Source organism: Chaetodon auriga, chromosome 5 (genome assembly GCF_051107435.1).
Source record: "Chaetodon auriga isolate fChaAug3 chromosome 5, fChaAug3.hap1, whole genome shotgun sequence".
Taxonomy (NCBI): Eukaryota; Metazoa; Chordata; class Actinopteri; order Chaetodontiformes; family Chaetodontidae; genus Chaetodon; species Chaetodon auriga.
This window is the reverse complement of record NC_135078.1, coordinates 8,128,385-8,153,530: the sequence shown is the minus strand read 5'-3', so window position 1 is coordinate 8,153,530 and position 25,146 is coordinate 8,128,385. Positions and strand designations below refer to the sequence as shown.

General features: G+C 43.5%; 1 protein-coding gene across 3 annotated transcripts; it reads right to left on the bottom strand.

The window, feature by feature from the left end:
- Positions 1-1,525: 1,525 nt before the first annotated feature.
- Positions 1,526-25,146, bottom strand: snx2 (sorting nexin 2). Of its 3 annotated transcripts, XM_076730614.1 has the most exons (16): positions 24,918-25,146; positions 18,646-18,745; positions 18,213-18,373; positions 17,778-17,844; positions 16,857-16,900; positions 15,945-16,086; positions 15,656-15,734; positions 14,372-14,447; positions 11,862-11,975; positions 11,408-11,501; positions 10,928-11,133; positions 10,199-10,342; positions 6,770-6,781; positions 5,492-5,572; positions 5,338-5,409; positions 1,526-5,055 (listed from the first exon to the last, which is right to left on the bottom strand). In XM_076730614.1, exons 1-16 carry the CDS (start codon positions 25,014-25,016, stop codon positions 5,005-5,007), a joined length of 1,542 nt encoding a protein of 513 aa, XP_076586729.1. In that variant the 5' UTR covers positions 25,017-25,146; the 3' UTR covers positions 1,526-5,004. The 3 variants fall into 3 exon arrangements, 2 of the variants coding, with proteins under 2 accessions (XP_076586729.1, XP_076586730.1); XR_013077177.1 differs by lacking the exon at positions 6,770-6,781 and having other exon boundaries at positions 10,179-10,342; XM_076730615.1 differs by lacking the exon at positions 6,770-6,781.

The following is a 25,146-nucleotide window of genomic DNA, read 5'->3' as shown; positions in this document are numbered from 1 at the left end:
ACAGAAACGCATCTTTATGGCCCAGGGCCAAGGTACCGAGAGGCCAGGAGGGCTCCATCTTCAGCAGTGCAGAAGCAAAAACCTGGGTTTCTGTTCTGGCAAATAATTTAATGAATCAGGAAGGGACAGCATTGTTTGGCTCAGGCTCTGCTCAAGCAAGGATGAGAACTGTTGATCCAGACTGGAGACATTGTTGAGCGAGGGAAAGAGAACTTTGAGGAACGCCTGAACCTGGACAACACTTCCTCGTCAAGATTTGCTGAGGTGGTGAAGAACCTCCTAGGTGAGCAAGACACTGGGTGTCGATGAGATTCGCCCTGAGATGCTGAAGGCTCTGGACATCGTTGGGCGGTCTTGACTGACATGATTCCTCGGTGGTGGAGGTTGGGGACAGTACCTATGGAGTCGCAGATGAAGGTGGTGGTTCCTGTTCTCAAAAAGGGGGACTGGAGGGTGTATTCCAATTATCAGGGTATTACACTGGCTGAGACCAAATTTTGAATTGCAGATTCAGGAGGAGTAATGCAGATTCTGTCCTGGTCGAGGAACAGCGGACCAGCTCTTTAACGTTGCGGAGTTGTTGGGGGGTCATGGTCAGGTTCATGGTCAGGTTCTTGATGAAGGCATACCATATCCCCTGGGAAATCCTGTGGGAGTTACAAAGGGAGTATGGGGCACCATGACCGTTGCTATGAGCCTTCCAGTCCTTGTATGACCTAAAGTGAAAGCTGTGGCTATATTCTTGGCACAAAGTCCAGCACATTTTATTGTGAGTGTTGGACTACACCAAGCTCAGCCCTTAACTTCGATCCTGTCTGTGATATTCATGGACAAGATCTCAATGTGCAGCCAGGGTGAGGCGAGTGTACAGTTAGGGAAACTCAGAATTGCAGATGATTGTTGCAGATGATGGAGTTTTGTTGGCTTCATTGACCATGACTTTCAGCACACACTGGGGCAGTTTGCAGCCAAGTGTGAAGTGGCCAGGATGAGAGTCAGCCCCTCCAAGTCTGAGGCTGCAGGTCTCTGCTGGAAAACAGTGGATTGCTCCCTCGAGCTTGGCCTTAAAGACAGGGTGAGGCACTTCCATCCGGACCCGCTGCTTCATCGCATGGAAAGGAGCCAGATGAGGTGGTTCAGGCATCTGATTAAGATGCATCCTGGGCGCCTTCCTTTGGATGTTTTCTGGGCATGTCTAACAGGGAGGAGAGATCAAGGTAGACCAAGATCTCTCTGGGGGGGGATTACACATTTTATCTGGCCTGGGAATGCTGTAGGATCCCCCACGAGGAGCTGGAAACCATTGCTGGGGAGAGGGATGTCTGAACTACTACTGCTTAGCCTGCTGCCACCACAACTTGACCTGGATAAACAGAGGATAATAGATGGATGGATGGATGGATGGATGGATAGTAGGATAATCAGTTGAAAGGTTAAAAACCTTCAGTTATCCACTACCTTGAGTTGTCCATGAGTTCAAGCGATCTGTGACTCCTGAATAATTCAAACCCAGTGCAGCCAAGGATGAGATACATTCCTTTATTGTAATTAAAGTTTTCAAACACCTGCTCTGCCACGCTGCAGGAATGCCAAAAGAGATTAAAAAAATCTGCTCAGATAAAGCATTTCATCATCTGTGAAAACAAAAAAAAAAAAAATCAACTGAAAATTCTCAACCATTGCACATCATTAGGCGGCAAAAAATGTGGAATAAAACATGGAATAAGATACAAAAGGTCGCAATCAACACAGTGTAATATGATTTAAGACTGACAAGTAGACGGGAGGAGGGCTGAAAAAAACATGAAATATTTCTAGTTTTAATTTGAACTTTAATCTAATAAGAGATGACAAGTATCAGATTTGTAGCTTCTCTGACAGATTCAGGATATTGGATTCTGATAATAAAATGTGCTTTAATTAAAAAAAATAAAATGAAATCAAGAACAGATTCTGTAAAATTTGCAGTTGAATATTTCTAACGACAGCCCTCACACTGATCAGTACAAAAAGAAAGAGCCGGTAAAAATAATCCTCACAGTCTGAGGCTGCTCTCTGGACGGACACACACTGTCACCTGACAGTCACTCACTTCCTCCACACCTGAAACTGCTCTGAGACTCTGAATATTGGCTTTAGTTCAGTCTCCTTCAACAGGAAATCCTTCATCTTAAATTCAATAAACCAAAATCCAAAACATCAACGTCTCCTCTTTGAGGAAAACAGACAGGAGGAAGAAAAACACCACGGTTCTGTTCACAAAGCAAGTTTTCACACTAGGTTCTTAACTGCTCAGTTCTTATTATGGACTTGACTGTTAGTTTGTATTTTACAATTGAGCACATTATTTAACAGAGATTAGTTTACTTTTTTAACCCTCTAGTTTTGGTATGATTCTTCAGGTTTGAACTGAGGCACAGAGTCATCAGCAGGGAAAACGGCAGGAACCACAGCAACACTGTTTTTGGCCACTTCATGCCTCGTTCAGACAGGCAAACGCAACTGATGGTAACAGGAGCAATGCAGGGGACAAACTTCTTCCCCTTTGGGCACTTACGAAGGAAAAACTACAATGATGTTATGGGTAAAAGCTGCACTGGACATGAACTGAGGTCAAAAGTGATTCTACAGAGTAATGCACATGAACACACTGTATTACAGTATTTAGTAGTAAAATGTTAGAATTTCTAGGATTCAAAATCTTGATGTCGCTGGTTCCCCATCCACCAAACTTCATTTTACTATCAGAGCTGCCTCTGGTGAAGTCCATTTAAATGACTGTATTTCAGTTTGAATACGTCCTGTCTACATGATGTTTTAACAATAGTTGTATGTACTGGCAGTGTCTAAAAAACTAAAAAATGGGCTCAGTGTGTCGAGGGAAATTCACCATCATAGAATACATTAAAAACAGAGTTTAATCTTATTAACTATGGATACTAATCAGACCTTTTCACACAGAAGAGAGATCTAAAAACAACAACAAAAAAAAGAGAGAAGCTTTTCCAGGTTTGGAAATTTTCGTCCGACAGGAGCAGTGAACTGAACCAAACAGTGAGATTCTTCCTACTCCGCTCCCACCAGCACAAAGAGGGAAGAAACAGAAAACGTTGCCTTCACTCACGATCATACAGCAACGGAAATAAGGGCGCTTGTTTTCAAAGGCATGATGGGAAGTGAGGGGATTGAACAGGTGACAGAAAGTACAATACACAATATAGCAAAGGATGCAGTCAGTCGTCCTTCATCACTGACTCCGGATCAGTTTCACAGCTCATGTTCCAAACTCCAAAATAAAACCAGAGATATTCTGAATTAAAGATGCGTTTGGGGGATTTTAGCAGACAAAAGTTCCCATGCTTAACCGCTGTTCTTTAAAAAAAACAACACATTAACACTGCTAGCATGACAGCGGACAGTGCTGCATAAAGGATCAAAATCAACAGCTCGTAACCCTGCTTTCAAACACCGAGACTTAAAAACATTTTTGTCTCATCGAAAAAACAAAAGTCAATGGTGTTCAGCCAACATTCCGAGAGATGTGGGTGAAGTTCGAGATTTGATTTTTTCAATATGCTACTACTTCAACTTCAAAGCTTTGACTCCAACCTCTTCCAGAGCCACTGCCGCAGAGGCTCATGGGTACTGTAGAATTTAGGGTCAATGTATGGAAGCCCTTTCTTGCCAAGAAAAAAAAAAGGATGAGTCAGGAATGATGAACATAAATATTGTCATAGTAAGTCCAAACCGTCATGATGAGCGTGGCGGATCAGTTTTGACCCTGGGAACACAACGCAAATAGTCAACAATTATATCTGTTTACAACTACGTATTAGCGTGTTACTAACCATTTCTTTGTTTTTTTATATACTGCTTAAAATGCTAAACAGGGGGACTTAAAGTAATATTGTGTATATCTGTACTAAAATATTCTAATTTCTGCTTTTTTTCCAAGAGTTTTTGACTATATCGCACAGCGTTCTTCATGAGTTCTTATTCTCTCAGTCATGCATTTAGCGTAAAAACATTATTTTTTGTGGTGATGTATAAAATAAAGTATAACAAACCAGGTAGCAACAGACAGAGAGAGAAACATTTCTGTAAAAGCAAACAGGCAACAGCAGAAAAAGACTGAAGTGGTGTGAGGCATTAAATACACACCCATGTATTTTTTCTGATGAAGGCATTCAGTGTCATAACTTTGATCTCAATTTTAAACCTCTCCAATAACTCAGTCAAATCGTACAATAATTCTGACAATAAATATTTTTAGCATTCCTAACTTTTCATCTTTTTCTTTTTCATTTTTGTGGCGGCGATGTGCTTCCATACATCCAAAGACTGAACAGAAAAAAAAATAAAAATACAGTAGCAGTTTATTGAGTGCAATTCCTCCACCCACTCCTCCACTCACCCATTCACCACGTGTGAACAAAGTGCTCCAGCTGTGAAAACTGACACCATATTAGAATCTGTTTATGTGGTGAGGAAAGCCATCACAAGGGTCAGAACTCATGCTGCGTTCATGTTCTATGGGATTATGAGGTTTGAAAATAACACTCACTGCAGGTTTCATATTACAAAAAAATCAGGCAAGGGAAGTCAGACTTTGCTGTTTTTCGTTTTGCTTTGACTTCTTGAAATCTGATAACTGTAAGAAGAAAACAGTTTCAGGAGAGCAAAACTGTTCTTATAGTTATGAAAGCACTGATGATGAGAACGACAATGACTCTCACAGGACGTCAACGCAGCACGTTCAGTTGCGAAAGAAGAGCGGACAGAAGAAAGAAGACTAAAAGATGGTGAACTGTGAATTCAAGACAGTTTGGTTGTTGATTTTTTTTAACAGCAGAAATGTCGCTCCGAGCTGATTCGCTGCCTCACTTCTCTTCTTCACTCTGGGCATAAACAAGAAGATGAGGGTGACCCGGGAGGACAGGTGCATTATGGGTAGAATAGTTTGACCGGAGCCAGTCAGGACTGTCTGTTGTGTATGTGTGGACTCTATGAGATGGCCTTGGCCTCGGGTAAGAAGGCCTCCCAGTACTTTATCAGCTGTAGGAGAAAAAGAAAAAGGAAATTATTCAATTTTCATTATCTGCCATTATGTTTTCTGGTTCTATTTGCATGTAAATTTGTATACTTAAATTGTTATATATAGAAAATCTGAAATGTTATTTTTGCCAAAATAACATTTAAAACATAGAATTACTTCCAAAATTAAATTCTGATTGACAAATAATTTCAGTGTACTCCAAAAATGAATGCCAAAATGGATTTATTTTGGTTCTAACATCAATCTGAAAACCATAACATTAACATTGCCTTCGTCTTTACCTGCTGTTGTGTCTGAACCAGTGACTCCAGATATTTGATAATGATGGTTTTAAAGTCCTTCACTCTCTCTTTCTGTTGAAGACAAACAAAGGATGAAGGACGTGAACACGCAGAGCATCATCTTTTCATTCTCTCATCCATCACGCCTCCTCACCTCAAACCTGCTGACTTCTTTGCGTATGGTTTTGGAGATTTGTTCAAAGTCTCTCTCTCCCTGTTGGACCTTCCCCTCCAGCTGAAACACACACACACACACACACACACACACACACACACACAAAGAGGAAGACAACATTTATGATTTATGTTTAAATTGGTATTTTGTCTGTTCAGGAGACACGTTGGTCCATTTAGATAATCTGATGAGTAAATTCTCAACTGTCGAGTCATAAATCTGTAATCCATCAGATTGTTACACATGTTGGACTTTTGTCAGTTTACACAAACTGCAGCAACATGGACACACACACACAGACCGTCCGTACTGTGTGACTCTACTGATCTTTGCCCGACCGATACCAGATTTTCAAGGCTGACACTGATTTCAATGTTGGCCCAAATTTCAATTCTGAATTAATTATTCTACACATTTTCTCCTTCACATGTCGGTTTGGTGATCATCTTTTAAAAAAAGATTCAAAGGAGAAAACATACAACGTCACCAATAAACATTTCCTGCGGCTAGTTTATGAGATTTGACTGACCTGATTGAGATAACGTGCTTTTATACTGGCAAGTCCAACCAGCACCAACTTCAAACCAATCAAGTAATAAATCTTTCCTGTATTTCCATCCGTGTAGTGAACTAACTGAACAGTGTTGATACCTGCAGTTTAGATGACGTTTATTAATTGAAGTTATTGATATTTACTGAACTAAGTCAACAACCACCTGGTTAAATGAGTCTTTGAAAGGCTGAAATAATGATGGAATTGATTTATCTTCTTAATCTGCGGGTTATATGGAGCTTTCATGGAAAAAGACCAAAAAAACTGTGACTAGATGATCTAAGCCGTCACATGAAAGGGTTTGTCTGTTATTTGACTTTAACTTTCAATTAGAATTTGGACCCAGAATGAACATTTTTAACCCTGATGCTCAGAAAAATACTAACAGAAAGTTATTCCAAAAGGCGAATTTGAGGAAATCTCACCTGCTCTGACAAACTAATTCATGTGACCGCGATTGTTTAATAGCAGGACAAACAAACGAAAAATGAACGGGATCATGATAAACTTCAACTAAACGATGATAAATATGAGAACCAAATGGGACAATGAGGCAAATAAAAGGTGTGAAGCAGGCAGTCAGGCAGGTGGACACAGAACTGCAGACAGACAGACAGACAGACAGACAGACAGAAGGACGAACAGACAGACAGACAGACAGACAGACAGACAGACAGACAGACAGACAGACGGGGCAGTCCTACCTCCTCAATCTCCTGGTTGCAGGAAGGCATGGCAGGGAAAACGCAACAAAATTTAAGAGGCAGGAAAAAATGTTCAGAGCTTCCAAAATCATAGAGGAAGATCCAGAGACATGAGCAAACAAAACCTCAAACCAAAGGGAAACACTGTGAGGAAACGAGCTGCCTGTAGACCGGAGGCTCTACCTGGATGACATGTGCACGCTTTTCATTGTAAAGCCACAAGAGCAGAGACCCAAAACTGAGTCGTGTGTGGAGAAAGAATTTTAAAAAACTGCCACAGACTAAAGGTTGGAAGTGAATCTTTGGTCAGATGTTTTGCTGCTTTGTATTATTGTACTATCCCAGCTCTGTATTTCTAATATTCAGCTGTGTGTACCGTGAGCTCCTGACCTAATCACACTGATATCATCAATACCATCTTAAAGCACCAACAGTGAACATCGGGTTTGGTGTCGCTGCCTCAGATTCTTTTTAGAGACATTAATCTGAAATGATCTGAATTAATCTGAATGATTCACACACACAAAGATGCTGCAGCACATCTGGGCTTTCAGAGAAGGCTGTAACCTCAATGAACCACCCAACAGAGGCATGAAAATGTACCAAAAAAAAAAGTTCATATTAATGTGGATAATTTGGATTTTTTAATTCTTTAAACAGCTGTAAATTGCAGAGTTTTTCTATCAGTCAATGTAAAAGCTGTTTCCTTAGATCGTTCTATTCCCCCAGGGGATAAATTCTGCTAATTATTAAATTGTTCCATTTATTCAAGCATTTCTTAAATTTTCTTGGTCTTCAAACTGTCAAATTTAAACCCCTCAAGTCCAAATAATACTGGTATCGTCCTTTAAAAAAACACATTATGTGTACCTCTAAATTGCCAAATCCACAAAAAACAAAAATAAATAAATAAATAAAAATATGTATTTCTGATTTCAGAATTCAAACCTTTAGAGCTCTTTGGAATGTCTCAGAACACCACAGCGTACAGACAGCAGCAGATTCACAGCAGCAGTGTTTCAAACTCCAGCTGTTGTTTCTGTTTGGTGCCCACAGGGGGCAGTGTGGTGTAATAATCTGACAGACACTAAACACACCACTGCCTTTAAATCTCTGACCTGTGAAAGTACAAATACTGTGCTACAAGTAAAAGACCTGCAGTCAAATTTTACTTGAGTAAACGTACAAAACTAAATGTTTGAGAGGATCTATTCAAAACCATTCAGTGTCCACACCTTTGTTGTTGTTTCAGCTCTAATTTCACCTGAGCAAAGAAAACCTTTTAACAGAGCTGATGAGATGCTTCACATCTGTGAGGATGTGGCTGAAAAAGATGAGCCACAGTTGCGTTTCTTTTCACTGATCTCTGATTATTTCTATTTAAAGCTTGTTTGTGTATATTTGCATTTTGTCTGTGTGGAGATTGGATTAACGCATCAGTGCAGCAGAGCAGAAGCTCTTGTTCAGGCAGCATAAGAAGCTATTCGACATGTATTAAAGCAGCTGGGACTCAGCGGAGGAACCCGACTGTAGCTCTGATCAGCTCATGGTGGCTAACGAAGAAGAAGGGAAGTGTTTTAGTGGAGTTTAGCAAAAACGACCTTTTAACACGAATGTGAAAGAAAAACATTTTTGCATTTTAACTGTGTTGTTGTTTGTTTTTTTTTACCTCCACTACCGAGGTTATCTTTCCGGTTCCATTGTTTGTTTCTTGGTTTGTTTGTTTGTCTGTCTGTCAGCAGGATTTTCATGAAACTTGGTGGAAAGCCATTAAACACTGGTACCAGCATCCTCTGGGGGAGTCGACACGTGCACATGCTAAGTATACTCTTACATCCAAATGTGAAATTCTAATTGTTTTGGAAATATACATATACATGTATAGTGGTTGTGCTTGTAGATTTGCATATGATGGCAGAGAGGACTATTGGCCTCAGTGGAGGTCTGACCTCTCATAGTGTCCTTCTGTTGCTTTTTTTTTTTTTAAATTGGTCATCTTAGGGTGGACCTAGACTCAAATGCTCTCCCAAACTTTTCCATTTCTTTGTTGTTGTAAGGAGGACAACAGATACGTTTGTCGGGAGAAAAAGGGAACTACGTGGCACCGCCAGCAGAAAAGAAGACGCCTGAAGAGTTTCTGCTGCTTTCACAGGCATGTGTTCACAGATTTCACTCCCTCTGCTGCCAGTCTGTCGTACAAAATATTTCTTCAGGCCTTTTAAGAATCACCCTCTCTTCACATCATTGGCGATAAATGCATTTACTTTGTGAAGAGGTCCTATCTCTGGCCTTAATGCGTTGTCTGCAGCAGCTGTTCAGCGGGTTTCCAGCAGCAGCAGCAGCAGCAGTGTGAAGTAAAACTCTTTTCTCTTTTTTTGACTTCAGAAAAAGCCGCTGTGTGTTTTCTGTTGGCTGTTGTCAAGGCGTGAACCGAAACCCGACTCCTGACAGGCGGCAAAACTCATGTCGGCTCCAAATAAATGTTGGTTGTAACTCTACTGCGATCTGTCCTCGTCTGCAGCTTCTGACAGCCTCACCCAAAACTCCCCCGTCCTCCTCCCAACACCCCACATCTGACAGCTCCTCTGCTCTAATACCAGACCCCCGACCATGCCAACTCTGTGTGTGTGTGTGTGTGTGTGTGTGTGTGTGTGTGTGTGTGTGTGTGTGTGTGTGTGTGCGCGCTTTGTATCCTGACAGAGAGGATGAATTTGTGTGGTGACAGCTTCAACAGACGCTCTAATAAAGTACTTTTCTACTCTCTCCTGCTCTTGTTTGTCGTACTGAGTTCGTGTGAAGCCTGCAGACGGAATGAAAACAAGATTTCTATACAAAAAAAAAAAAAGTTTTCACATGACTGAGCTGTGGAGGTGCGCTTGTTTTAGCTGACTGGACACACCTACAGCCTCAGAGAGGGGAGAGTGATTCCTGGGAGCGGCTAGGATTTCAGCTATTAAGCGTAGAAACATAGATTATTACCACACTCATAATAATATGGTACATAATTATAAGTTGTACTAATTATTTTGAAATGTGAAAATGAAAAGCAAAAAGATGAAGAAGTCCGAGGACAAAAACAATACCATCATGACTGCAGGTGTGATGAAGCCAATCATAAGACGTCTGAGCGCCTGCTACATCAGGCTGTCTTAAGAGGCCAGTGTCAATGAATGCACTGGAAGTAGACCACGTTTAAGATGTGTGATTATTATTGGAATATTTGCTGTGAAATAAACTAACAAAGGATATTGTCATCATTATTAGTCGATAGCATTCATCGGCTGTTTTTGGCTTTTCAGCTACGGTGTTGAACGTGAGATTAAAATCTGCATTACTGCTGACAGAAAAAAAGCCTGAAGTGCTTTGATGACTGTTAACAGTCAAACCATCATCAAACCATCTTTCTCGCCCTCCGTCTGTCCGTCTCACCTCTTTGATCTCGTCCTTGGCCTGCTGCAGTTTGTCTGGTTTGTTGGTGAACTGCAGTTTGGCTTCAGCTTCTCGTTTCTTCTGCAGGAGCATCTGACTGTCCTGCCACTTCTGCCACGTCTTCATACGGTGGTCGAACACACCCTGCAAGCACACACGCGGTTTAATACACACCGAATGTCCCAACCCTCCAGTTACAAGACACATTATTTATTTATCATGGAGATCATTTGTAGCTTCTTATCTTTTTTTCCCGATTTGACAACATCTAATCTGCTGAAATGTAATGAGGAATACTGAAAAATGTTATTTGGTTTCATTTATTTGACCTCATGAGACGGAAAAGGACATTAAATTAGCCACAACTAGGACTGCTGACTCGTGGTTGTCTGTCTCCATCAAATAAGGTTCAATAGCTGCGGTCACAATACACAGCTGTCAATCAAATATACAACCCACCACAACTTTATTCTACTGTACTCTGGTTCTTCCTCCTCTCCTCTTTCACATCCTGTCTCTCTTCCTACCTGGACGCAGGTGTTTCGTGTCCAGCAGGACACAGTTATCTTCATTCCTGGTTTTAGCTTCACTGTCCTAAATAAAACCCGGTTTGCTCTACAGAGGGACTGAGGCTCTCACAGGTGAAAGGTTACACCCCCTTCCTGTGTTGTGGGGTTTGTGTTCCTCTCAGTAGAGTGAAGCTGAGTCTACCTGCAGACTCGCTCGTACCTTGACGGCAGTGATGAGGCGGACGTAGTCGCCCAGTAACTCGGAGAAGAGGTAGAAGTCTGCGTTGGCCTGGTCCTGGTGCAGCTGGTCGATCTTCTCCTCCACCTCGGCCAGCTGGGACAGAGCTCGGGACAGAGCCGTGTGGTCCTCGCTGTTCCCCAGCATGGCCGCCGACTTGGCAAACTGTGCCGTGTTCACTGACAGCTCTGCAGAGGAGACCAGAGAGATTCAGTACACGCCAGAGGAATGTCCCAAATATCTGCTTTTTGACGTCTCCTAAAGAGCTAATTAATACAAATAGCTGCAATGACGTTTTTGCTCTGCCCTCAAAAAAACACCAAACAAAATAAAACATTTTCTTCTTCTTTAATGGGTTGAAACGCAGACTAAAATGACTGGACGTCACTTATCAGTCTGTGATAAGCAGTGAGTGAACCAAAACAAACAGGAACAGAAGGTTCTGATGACAGAAGACTTTACCTTTCCTGTGACAGACCAGAGACTCCACACTGGCATGAAGTTTCCTCAGCTGAACATCCAGATTCTCAAAATGCTGCTGCTTCTCCTCAAACCACTGAGACACACACACACACACACACACACACACACACACACACACACACACACAGGTTATCAGGAGTTCAGTCTTCAAACCTGTGCTGTCATCTTCCTTCCTTCCTTCCTTCCTTGACACTGCCTTATTTCTGTCCTTTCCTTCTTCCTCTCGAGTTCCTCATTTCCACGTTTCCCTTCCTTTCTTCTCATCCTTTCTTCCCGACTCTTTATTTCATCCTTCGTTCTCCCTTCCTCCACATCCCTGCTTGCTTAGTTCATATTTCATTTCTTCCTCCCTTCCCATCTTCTCTCCATCCTTCTTTCATCCCCTTCAACCTGCCATCTTTCTCCTTCCTCTTCTCCTCCCTCCTTCACTCACAGCGTCTGACTCGTTCATCTTGATGGTCATCTTGTTGACGGCGTCTGCAGCCTTGTTGACCATTCGGAGAAGTCCGGCGCTGCTCAGAGCTTGAGTGCTGACCGCCCGCGGCAACTGGACAACAACAACAACAAAAAACAAACAGGATGAGCGCTTTAGCTGGGGAACAGGCAGGCTTTGATTCGTAGCTCACTTCCACTTTTTAAGGTGTATTTCATGACATTTGAAAGCTCCCTGTTTTCATTTGCTGTGGATGCAAACTTCCCTGTCTTGATAAATTCAGTCTAACGTCTGTTTCCACAGAGCTACCTCCATCTGCACAACCACAGTCAAGTCATCCTCATCACTCAGCTGGAACACGTTCACTAATTATTTCCAGTCGCTTTGATTTGGCTGGTGTTTTTTTAGCTTAACATCGATAAAACTAAACACTTCCTGCACTGATGTTTCACATTAAGTCTTAAAGCGGCTTGAAGGCCTTCCATTGAAACATGTGCAGGAAGAGCTGAGCCGCACTGACGTACACAGACTGAAGAACAGCAAATCTGTGGAAATGATCTTCATACTGAATTTACCATGTGAGCCTTTACAGTACAGGTAATTCCACCTGGGCTTATACTTGAGGCTTTACAGTATTCACTTCAATCGTGTCATCTCTTTATTTCTTTTACTCTCTCTGGCTCTTTTCATCCCTCAGTTTCCACAAGTCCTGCTCTCTGTTTATCTCATTTCAAATCTTCACTCTTGTCCTCTTTTTTTTGAATGACTTTTTGTCTTTGTCCTTCCTTCACCTTCATGATCCGCCTTCCTTCCTTTGATTTTCACTTTCTTTTGCTGACTGTTTTGTTCAGTTTCTCTTGTTTCTTTCTCTTTTCTGCACCATCTTTCTTTCCATCTCTAACTCCATCACAGCTGTGGTCTTTTCCCTCCTCCCCTCTGATTGTAATGTCTCCCACGTTTTAGCTCCAATCAGATTTAATGCGGCCGCTTTATGTGTCGAGCAACTTTAACAGCCGCAAAAACCGACTCAGAACCCATCGCGTCACTCTGCAAACGCCTGGACGTCCGTCTGAAAATAGGCTCATTTTTCTTCATTTTGGAAAACTTTACTTTTTTCCCGGACATACAGGGTTTTCCTCTGATGCTGGCGCACATTTACCCAGCTTTCCCCACCCTCCAATCTCATTTAACAGGAGCGGCAGCAGCCAGGGGACAGCTCGGTCCCCGGGGCCCTCGCTGACGGGGGGGGACAAATGTAAATGTGCTGGGCGGGGGGTAAAAATAGCTTTCAATTGCTGCCCGGTCCATCCCTCCCTCCCGCTCCCACCTCCTCTGGTTGTGTTTCATTAAGCGGGCCGGACGGACCGACACGCTCGGTCAAGCGTCCGAGTGATTCATCTGTTAAATCTGTGACATGAGGCCATTTATTCTGGACCCAACAACCGCCGGCTCTCCCAACACAATACCACCAACAGTTAGGTGGTTTGCAGAGAAGGGAGATGAGGACGAGGGGGAGGCGGAGGCGGAGGCAGAGGCAGAGGCGGGGGGAGTGAGACAGTTTGAACCAACAAGATGAAATGTTACAGAGGATTTAGTTGGAGTGGACAATAAAATGAGGAAACAGGAAACACCACAGGCCCTTAAACCCTGAGGCAGTTTTTAGAGGCTCGGCCAGCAGGCGCAGACTCGCCGGTTTGACCTTGTCGGGATGTTTTGCTGCTTGCTGAGAAAAAGAAGTGAAGAGATCAGAAAACTCAGGCAGAGTTTTTTTCTGTTTTGGGGGTCAGTTATTTGTTTTTGCCCTGTCTGAGGCAGGGGCTGAGACCCTCTATCAGTTATTTGATCAGTCCGTCTGTGCGTCCAACTCTTTGGTCCAGAGATCTCAACACTACTGGTCAGATTACCACGACATTAAAGTGGATGTAAACAGGATGGATCATTTTTGACCCCATGACCTTTCCACCAGTGTCACTCTGTGTCCATTACAGCATCCGCACAGGTCAGTCCAGCCACGCTTTTCTTCCTTAAAAGATCTAGCATGGAGTTATTCTTAATAAATGTTATATCTAGTTTACTGTACTAACACACGAGCCTGCCTTTTCAGCTCTGACCCAGTTTTCTGCCGTCCAGCTGAAGATTAAACTGCAGAGATGGAGCAGGACTTGAGACAAAAGCAGACGTGTGGTCTGACAGAGCCAAACTGCAGCTTGCAGGTTTTGTTGATTTTCTGCAGTGAAGCACTGATGAAGATGAAGTTGCAGACTGTAGTCCACTTTTAAAGGCTGACTGGACCTTTAAAGTTTGCCGGTGACATTAAACAGGCAGCAGGCTGTAAGAAGTGCTGCTGAAACAAAATCACTTCTGAGGGGAAACAAGGAAGCGCAGACAGTCTGTCTGCTGGTCACAGGACTGTGGAGGTCTGTCATGTCCTGCTTGTACAGATTTGCTGATGCTCATGTGTTGAACACATGTTCGTGATCTTCTGGTAAAACGTGGAATTTTTTGTTTACCTCCGAGCTCTCCAGAAACTGCAGGACATCAGGATCCTTCAGCAGGATGGGATGCTTCACTGTTCTCATCAGATACCTGAAACAGAGCAGAATTAATCAACAAAAGATGCTTTTGCTTTGGGCAGAACTTTATTATGATGACCAGTTTCTAATCCAGGGACTCATTATTCTCCTTGTTGGGTTGTTGTTGTTGCTCTTCTTCTTCTTCTTTGACATCATTGGTTGATGTCAAAACTGCAACCTTGCAAAACATTTAGAGGTTCTCAGCTCTAATTAAAAAAACCCGCCTTTAGTCTCTAACCCACGGTGCAGTCTGAAAATACTGTAACAAGTTGTGTGTTTTAAAATGCTGCTAAAACATGAGCAATCTTCAAGCCCTACTCCAACCACAAACATAAAAAATAGAATTGATCTTTAAGGAATTTAGAGTTATGATTTTCTAATCAAATATGTGAATACACAAACTATTTACAAACTGTGCTGCAACTGAGTGTCATTATTTCCATAAAACATTAATGAAAAATTGAAGTTAAGAAAGAAAAATTTCAAATGTTCATTCATGCATGTGTGTGTGTGTGTGTGTGTGTGTGTGTGTGTGTGTGTGTGTGTGTGTGTGTGTGTGTCCATCAGCATGGAGTTCTGCAGCTCTGAGCTCCATCAGCTGTCAGTGACTGACCTTCCTGTCAATCAAACACCATCAGTAAAGGGCAGCAGAATGTCAGCCCCACCCACCTCTCCCCCACCTCCTCAGTATTCAACACACACACACACACACACACACACACACACACACACACACACACACGAACATGTGTGTTGTGATAATGATGTATCTAATATTTGTGGTTTAACCTTTAGGCCTGTAAAGCTCTGACCAAGTTGGTCTTTACCACGACTGCACGCAGCAGACACGCGCGCGCACACACGCACACACACAGGTTTAATGTACTGTATCATTATGAAGGAAATGTTGATTGCACAGTGCAACACTGACACCATCTGTGTTCAGACTGGTTCCTTTGAAGCGTCTGTTTGACCCCATCATGTCTCCATTTTGGATTAAATGAATGAATGGTCACAATTTTTCTTCTAATTCCATTTAGCTGCTACACTTTCCTAATTCTGTACTTTTTATTACTACTCTTGTTCCCATGTCAAGCTTGTGCTGACCATCTTCCAGCCTAAAACATGGAGAATCCAGTGTGGCTCTGTAAATCCTCCAGACTGAGCAGCAGAGATAAACTGCAGCTGTGTTTTTCTGTGTTTCTCAGTTTCTTCTCGTACCTCTCCAGTGCCGACCTCCTCTTCTCCACAAACTCATTGGACGACTGGTCCTCCTTCCCCACCTTCACCTTGGTCATGCCTGCAGGCGAGGAGACACTCATTAATACAGCTGATTAACAACCGGGACGAGGACAGTCACAACTAATTAACACAACACACATGCATAGGTACGATCTGTCATCACTGACAGCCTACACACTCTATTTACTCTATGAGTCATCTTCTCCTTTAGCAGTGCAGTTAGGACGTGAGTACAGTTGAGGGAGTGTGTGGCGATGACTTTACTTACCCACAATGCTTTTCTCTGGTGCTGGGGGGACGATGTAGCCTATGTGCAGGTACTTAGAGGCCAGTTTACTGTGCAGACCCAGAAAGTCACTGAAACGCCTTTTTACTGAGAACTCGTTAGTCTTAAATAGAGACATGGAGGTCTGGATGAGAGAGAGAGAGAGAGCGAGAGAGAGAGAGAGAGAGAGAGAGAGAGAGAGAGAGAGAGAGAGAGAGAGAGAGAGAGTAAGTAAATAGAACTGGCTTTGCCGTTCTCAAATGTCAAACAGTAGAGGAACATTTGTTTATTACAAGACAAACAAGGTCTGAATGTTCACATTACTGCTCGAGAACCTTCATTATATGTATGTTCCCCTCTGACAAGTAGAAGGTAGCAGAAAACAAAGTAAAGAGCTGTTTAGTTAATTTGCACAAATAACAAGACACACAAAAAACAGCATAATGCACGAACGGAGTACAAGGATTGAGCTGATGAGAATTAAAAAATCATACGGGAGCTTATTAAGACATCTCACTGTAAAGGCAGCTGGATGCTAATTAGCTGTGCTGACATACTACAGTGAGTATTCAACTCAGAGCACAGCTGAGCCTACGTAAAGCTGAGTCTCACAAAGTCAGGTGAGTCTGACAGTGAAGAGCTGAGAATCAAGAACTGAGATGTTCTTTAATGGCCAAGGTGTGTGTGTGTGTGTGTGTGTGTGTGTGCGTGTGTGTGTGTGTGTGTGTGTAATAATGTCTAAATCTAATGTGCTGCTTTGTTTTTTGTCACACGAACAAATTTTTGTCCTGATGTGCTTGACTAATGACTGTCATAGTACAAGTTTCACTCATGTTGTTTGCGCCTGACAGACGTGATGAATATAACAACACTGTATGAGACACCTGGAAATACACAGTTTGATATAAATCTCACCTTGGTTGTCACTTTGTAGGCCATGTACGCATTCATTCCATCACCTGGAACACAGACACACACACACACATTATCTCATCAGCACTGACCTTTATGGTAGTGACACTAAGCAGTAGAATACACACATCCAAACATCCTCACGTAGCATTAATAATCTAAACATAGAAGACCTGGTGATTGAAACAGGAGCACACTCAGCTCAGACATCAAACTGGTTTAACTGGTTAAATGTCTTTTCTTGAGTGTTTCACCAGTTTCGTTTACTGTCTCTTTCTGTTCATATTTACAAAAAGGGACTGTCAGGTCAGTTGAGTGATTAACAGCCAGAGTACAAAATGAACGTCCCGTACGGTCACCACACATATTACTGCTTCATAACTCTCAGGACACACTTCACATTTTTAGCTCAAAGCCACTAAATCATCAATTGTTTGCTCTGTCGCACACTTTACTAAAGTGTGTCCTGTACTGACACCTTGGAGCCTGCAGGGGGCAGTCACAGGGCTTCAGTGTTCCATCAATAATCCATCAGTACAATAATAAAGTGTGATGACTAACAGGATGACTGAGCGGACCGTTGGCCTCTGTCACTGCCTGCTCTGCATTTTACTTTCAGAGTTTCTGCTTACATCAGCTCTGACAGAGAAAAGCTCCAACGTGTCTATTATCTTCAGGGAGGGGAGAGAAAGGCGAAGAAGAGAAGGGGGCTGATGGGAAATGTAGTGCTAGTCCGTAGAAACAAATCATCAAATTCAAGACAGTAATTGGAAAAACACTTTTCTCCAGCTGTAAAAATGAGTAACTTCAGTGATATCAGTGAGATTTCTCTGATCTTCCCTTCTCTGAAATACACCTCACATCGCTCCAGGACAATCCAGGATATTCCAGGACCACGGGGGTGTGAAAGCGGTGCGTACTCACCAACTTTCTCAGGGTCAGACACTGATATGTGCATGTCGAATGAATCGCCGCCTTCCTCCTCTTCAATCTAGGGGAAAAAAAAGGAGTTTGCTTTCTGAGCCATTTTTTAAGACAGAACAAGAGACAACTGTTCGCATGTGGAGAGAACCGAGCAGAGGGCAGAGGAGGACACCGACCATCACACTCAACAGAATAAGCAAGATCTAAAATAACTGACAAGGTAAAAAAAATAAAAACGTACAAACTGGGCAGTGCTTGACAGTAACGCTCAGCACAAGAGTGGGATAATTTTTTAGCAATTACAATTAATAAATGAGGTCATATGTCTGGTTTCCAGCAGAAACGTCTCCAAATCTGCGTGAACTTCGATTTACAATTCACTAAAAGTGCCCGGTGGAAACCTGACAGGGAGCTCGAGTGTGTGAGCGCAGTCACCTCGTCAAAGGAGGAGTGTGTGAACATGTCGTCGTGGGTGAGGCCAATGCGGGGGGTGATGACGGAGGTTGGAGGGGTGATGGGGGTGATGGCGGGCGACGGGCCGTCAGACAGCAGGACTTCTCTCTCCGGACTGTCCAACGAGACCTCCTCTGTGGCCTCTGGAGACGGGACGAGCAGAAAGAGACAGCGAGAGAGTGACGAGGCTCAGCGATGAGTCTACGAGTTACTCATTTTACAGGCAGATTCCACGCAGCCTGCACCTTAATGCAGACTGTTGAATAGACACTTTCACTGGAACAACTTAGTCAGTGTACATCATCAGGAATTAATGGACACCCTGCAGCCAATCACTACTGAGTATTCACCCAGACCATGTCTCTGTGTGCGTGCGTGCATGCGTGCATGCGTGCGTGCGTGTGTGTCTTTGTACCTGCGAACAGGTCCTCTGGATCGTCGTCAAAAAGTGAATCCTGTTTGGGTCCATTTGAGTTGGTGCTGATATCTTCAGCAGGTAGACTGGCTGGTTCTGACTGCACAGACACACACACACACACACACACACACACACACACACACACACACACAATTAGATCCAATCATATATAAGTATTTCATTCAATTACAGAATGAAATATTCAACTGTAGCTGAACATGCACACTGTCATGTAAGCTTGTGGTCCACAGTGACTGAACTGCATTATTTCACAGTCACAGCAGAGTCTTTCAACTTTCACCCCTTTAGCACAGCGGAGCAGGAAAAGTGGAGGCAGAGCATCTGTACAGTATCTGTGCAGAGTCAACATATTCCACAGAAGAAGAAGAAGAAGATTCCAGCAGCTTGTGTCATCCTTCTGCTGAACCACAGAACTTCCTGCCTGCCAGTGAGGAAACAGCCAGCTTTTGTAACCGAATCTTCCTTTTCTGAGTTTTCTTCCTGTTCCTCGCTCATTTTCAGGTCGTGGTCGACGACTAGCGGGAGCTGCTCTGGTTGTTAGATGAACTGATCAAAAACGACTGTGATAGGTGGGTCACTGTGCAGGGGTGTGTATCCAAGAACCCTTCAATCAGACTACATGATGATATATCAGACAGATGTCACTTGTACTTGTTAGTTATGAAAAAGTTTTCCTTTTGTATCAAGCAGCAAACAAGTTGTAGCACGACATGTTTGAGTTAATTTGCCTTACTTGACCTGACACATCCTGTGATGTGACTAGGACAATGCATGTACTCATAGAACTGGAGTTACATCCAGTCACTCCCATTTTCCCACACAATAACTGTGAGTCCAGTAACACAAAGATGTGGAGGGAAATATTATGAGCAATGCACGGTAGTTTCTCTGCTGCAAGAACACAAAAGTCTTCATCTATTCTCATCATCTGAGGAAGTGGAGATCCAGTGACGAAGACGTCCCCATTACAATGAACTCTTAAGCTTGGTTTAGGCTTCGGCGTCGCGGCGACGCCGTACCTACGGCGTACACCCTACGCCGTCACTGAGCATTCGTAGTTCTGCGTCGAGGGAACGCGTTGCTCCGCAATTCACCGCCAAGCCGCTAGGGGGGTGCGGCTGTGTCTTTGTATGGTTTCAGGGGGCTCTTGCTGCCGCGAAGAGGAGTTGTAGAGGTGGTCGTACTTGCGTACCTCCTCGATAATTCTTTCTTCGGCTTGGTCCAGTTTTTCTTGTAGCTCTCACCACAGAAACTTTGAAAATGGCGGTGTTGTTGTGCTGCGACCATAGGGCTGCGACTGAACCGAAAATTACGTTCTGAACGGACCAATCACAGTCCTCGACGTTCACGTCACTACGCGTCGACGCGACGCGTAGTCAGGATTTTTTGGAGGTGCGCATCAGGCTACGGCGTAGGGTCCGCGTAGGGGTCTGCGTCGACGGCGTAGGTACGGCGTCGCCGCGACGCAGAAGCCTAAACCAAGCTTTAGGCCAACAGTTCATAGCATATCATCTTGTGTGCACTAATCTTTTTGCTTCAGACTGCTTTGAGGGCCAATAGCAGGATTCACTTCAAAATGTTTGAGTTGCATATCCCTTTTATTCTTGTAATGCTGTGATATAACACCATCGCTGTAAGAAACAGAAAAAACAGCGTAATGTAAGTTTCAGGTCGTATCCCTCACCCTTAGCGTGCAGCCCTCACAGCAGCAGTCACGGCTCCAACTTCAGATCATTCATGGGTGACTAATACTACATTACTCATATCTGAGGGAGTTTCTGTTTTACTGCATTAGCAGCACAAAATATATAATAATGAAAAAATAGGGTTACAGCAGCAAACTGAGAGCACCAACCACGAAGCACAGAGACTCTGTGGGTTTTATTCAGGTGCCACCGGCTGCTCTTTGCCCTCACAGGTATGGACCTGTGGAGGACATTGACTGTCAACCAATAGAAGGTCTGTCTGTGCAAAGCGACTGGCCAGATTTCCACAAATCGCCTCTATGTTTGCAAACGCAGTGACACCAGACATGTTGAGAACCACGTCTATATCTTCAGTCTCCCGCAATGACTTCTGCTGAGCTGCCCTTCAGCAAGGCTTTACACCTCCAGACACAGCGGAGAGGAACCAGCCTTCATAAGTCAACTCAAGAAATTCCTTTTTCATCTGCATGTCGCAGTTCACAGCTACTGGATCACATGGGCAGCAGGTTTCGCAACTTTATATAACACACACACACACACACACACACACACAAACACACACACACACAAACTCACATGCATACACACACCTACTCCTTAATGGAGTGGAGAGCTTTTATGGCCATTTGTTAGGAGTTACAAGCTCAAAGGACCGATTCTTGAATTGACTGTAAATGTTTGTGATGATTCACTGAAGGAAATGAGTGAAACTTGTTACATCAGATGCGTCTGAATTTCGAAAATGAAAATGTGTGGACTCCTGGGAAAGTGAATTAGGATACTGGAGGAAAGAAAAACACTTGAGTTATTTCTTAATCTTCTTGCCATATCTTATTTACTGCATGATGTATTTCAGTGTCATTGTGAGAAAACATCAGGCACGTTTGGAGATTTGACACCTTTTCCTTTACAAATTTACAGCCTGAAGAATGTTGCCAACACAATATCATGACCTCATAATACACTTCAGAATGAGGATAAGACGAGTGTGTTTTTGCAGGTTCAACCTGCAGAAAAATGATATATTTTTGTGAACTTTAAGGAATAATGTACAAAACTTTTGAATTTCCAGAGATAAAAAACAGTCAGTTTTGGTGACAGCTACATGAGCTACGACATACAAAGCAGGTGGAAGCTTCTCCAGTCAGTTTCAGCAACCTTCACCTACGACTTCAAAAGCGAATTCCTGACGCGGCTCACAGCTGGAGCGGAGGAAGCGAAGAGGAAGAGAGCGATGTGGAGATTTTAGCTGAGCGGATAGAAAGAGGAGAGGATGGCAGGGAGAGTGTGGAGGGAGAGAAGAGGAAATGAGTGATGATAACGAGGAGCTTCCTCCCTCCTTACTCAGCAAACACACGGAGAGGTCAGAGGAAACACTGTGCGTGCACGCTCACACGCACACACACGCCAGGTCAGCTGTGCTTCCATTCAACAATGTTTGAACCTCTAACTCGACTAACATTGAAATTTTGACCTTAGGATGGCGCTAGATGAAAAGTCAGACAGACAGACGGGCACTGCTGTCCCTGGAGCTGCTTGCATGGCCCAAAATATCCAGGAAATAGCTGTGTGAAAAGGGAACATGAGGACACTACAGAGGAAATTCATGTCAGAGCTGAACGACGCTGACATGACATAAAAAAAACGCACACGCTCACACACACAAAGGTGCAACTGCAATCAGTCTGGTGGCTTATTATCACATAATCCCAAAGTCCTCGGTTCAAATCCTAATTTAGGTCAGTAATGGTCAACTAAATACTGGAAACGCGTCAGAATCATACAGTTGAATCAACACCTCTCTGAAACAGCTTCAACAAAACCTGAATGAAGGGAGGATTCTGCATTATACTGCATTCTTTTCAGCCAGGTGTACCTAATAAACTGGCACCTGAGTGTATATTGATATCACAGAGTGTCAGGAGAGAGAATCTGCTTCACACTCCTGCAAACTGACACACTTAAGGAGGAAAGAGAAGGAGTGAGAGGTTAGCAAACACTCCACTTAACCCCAGTCCACCTTAAAGCGTTTAACATCCTTCATCTGTTTATTGGTCCTGGTGAAGCAACGTGTCGGCCATGAAAACACACCCTGACCCATTCTGCTGCTCACAGCGGAAGTGGATGACTGACACACACACAAACAGACACACACACACACACACATACACAGGTCATTGACGAGAGCTGTTGTGACACTCAAAGGAAGACAATCATCACCAGGAATGAAATCCAAAGTGCTGACATGACAGAACGAGAAAAATACCCGTCTGTGCGTGTGTGCGTGTGTGTGTGTGTGTGTGTGTGTGTCTGCAAGTTTGTTTCTGAGCTGAGGTTACAACACACTTGAAGAAGAAACTTTTCAAAAACTTTTCAAATAAGAAACTGTGTTTTTAAACTCATCATCTGAGATATTTTCACAGACAGAGGTCTCACTCCTCTCGCTGTCTGTCTGTCTGCTTCAATCTTAAACGCTCAGTTCATCCAAATCAAGGAAAAGAAAGAAGAGGAAAAAACCCTGTTCAGAAGCACTTCGGCAGGAGATTGACCTGCATTAAAAAACACCGGCGGCTGCTTTGATGGGGGCATGCTGCCATATGTACCGATGAGACAATGAAAGTGCAGTGTGAGTAACTGATCCATGAGTTTGAAGACTCAGGTAAAACACAGGTTTATAATCCTACGAGGCAGGATTTTACCACTCTGGAAAGTTACAGTCGTTTGCTCCTCCATCTATGTGACTGTCAGTGGAAAACACACATTACCGCTCATGTTCTCTATCTTATAGTTTATATCCTCTTGCAATTTGGTGAGCTGACATTAAAAAAATTAAATTGTTTCGGTACCTGATTACTTCTGTTCAGGGGGTTACTCTAACGGGGCCAGACAAAAATGTGTTGGTGAAAGAAATAAACAAGTAAACCTCAGCTGAAGCGACGTTCAAAGCAGATGCAGCAATCCCGTGGTCCCACAACAGTCCTACGACAAGCTTGGCTAGCTAACTCCAGCTAGCATGAGCGACAAGTCAACATGACTGCAGTAAAGTATGTAGATGTGTTGTATCTATAAACAACACATTACACCAGTTGACTGCACTGGCTAGCAGCTATAGCAGCAACAGAGATGTACAAGCCTGCTGTGGCTTTGACACAGGAAGCCCCGGTTCACATCCCGCCTCCTTTAAACAGCCACTGTTCACTTCCTTTGAACTGGACAGCAGGTGAGAAAATGCTTATCAGTCATTTGTGGAACAATCAGATGAATATTTTTGGGGGAGGGAAGTGACAAAGTTGTTGGGCTGCTGTTTGTGACTCTTTCGTTACCTTAGAATGAGCTCTTTCTATCTACAGACGGTGTGGGTCTGCTTCCACAGAGTCGGCCATGTTCTATAGTAGCCCAGAAGGGACAAACCAAACACTGGCGCTTAGGAAGGGAAGGGTGAGGTGAGGGGTAATCAGTTTGTTGCAATCTACAACCTCACCCCTAGATGCTACTAAATCCTGCACACTGGTCCTTTATCTAACTGGTCATAAAAGGTTTCGTCATCGTCTCTGAAAAGCTGAAACCTGAAACGTTTTCCCAAAGTTGTCTGTCTACAATGTAAAACACCCATTTATCTGCTGCTGTCCTGGATGGTAAAATTGGACCAAAACTGGGAAAACAAAGGCGTTTTTGTCACACGGACAATTTAGCGGACCCAATTCCCTTCACAGCCAAGGACTCGTACCGTACAGACATCATGTGGAAACAATATTATGAGCCAGCACAATCTAAATCAAATCTAGAGCAACAACCCTGCGACAAAGGTGTCAGTTTGATTCAGACTGTGTAACAAAGACAGGTGATTCAACTCCATGTAGTTTGTTGTTATGTTGTTGCATTAGTAACTGTTTGCATTTAGCTTAAATCTGTCCTTGATATCAGGCCACATTTTGTTGTTTTGAGTCTTTTCATTTGTAACTTCTTAACACTGTGTGGAAACACTGGACGCAACTACCTGCTGGATTCATTGCTTACTTACTTAAAAACACAGAAGCTATGATTGCTAAGAGCAATTAACTTCAAAACGTCAACCACTCTACTAAATTACTTCACACATATAAAAGCATAACACAACAAACAACAATCTTTAATGTGCTGTACTGCACTTCTTGATATCCGTTTTTCCAGTCCGCCCTGAATGCATCACCCACACCTGTGTGACTGTCACCTGACGGCACGCAATCACACCTTCTCTGCGTCTTTCTCTGCGCAAACATGACCCTCCTCGGCTCCTGTAAGTGTCGCCTTGAAGGCCACCGTCAGTGTTGTTACATTGAGAAATGTAAACGCTTCAGCAGCTGTTCTGCTGAATGATGACAGTGCAGGGATGAATAAAGGCTTCCACACACCAAACCTCATTCAAAATTTTACCGTTTTAGAGGTCTCCTTCCTGCCTGCTCCCCCTCCTCTAAGTTTTCATCTGTTGTCAGCTGGAAGCATCACGCCCTGCCTGCCACAGCTCCCCTCGGCCTCCCTTCATCACCTCCTCCTCTTACTCACCTCCTGTGTGGCGGCCGGCTCTGGGAACAGGTCCTCCCCGTCTTCCAGCTCCTGGAAGTCGGTGTGCTGCAGTGGAGGGTCCCTGGCTGTGTCCGCCATGTTCACGTCGTTCCTGCGGTTGATGGCGATGATAGCTAACAGCTAGCTAATAGACACACACACACCGACAGACAGAGAAAACAGTCGACTGACAGAGTGAGGGGAGGAGCAGAGGAGCGGGGAGTCAGGA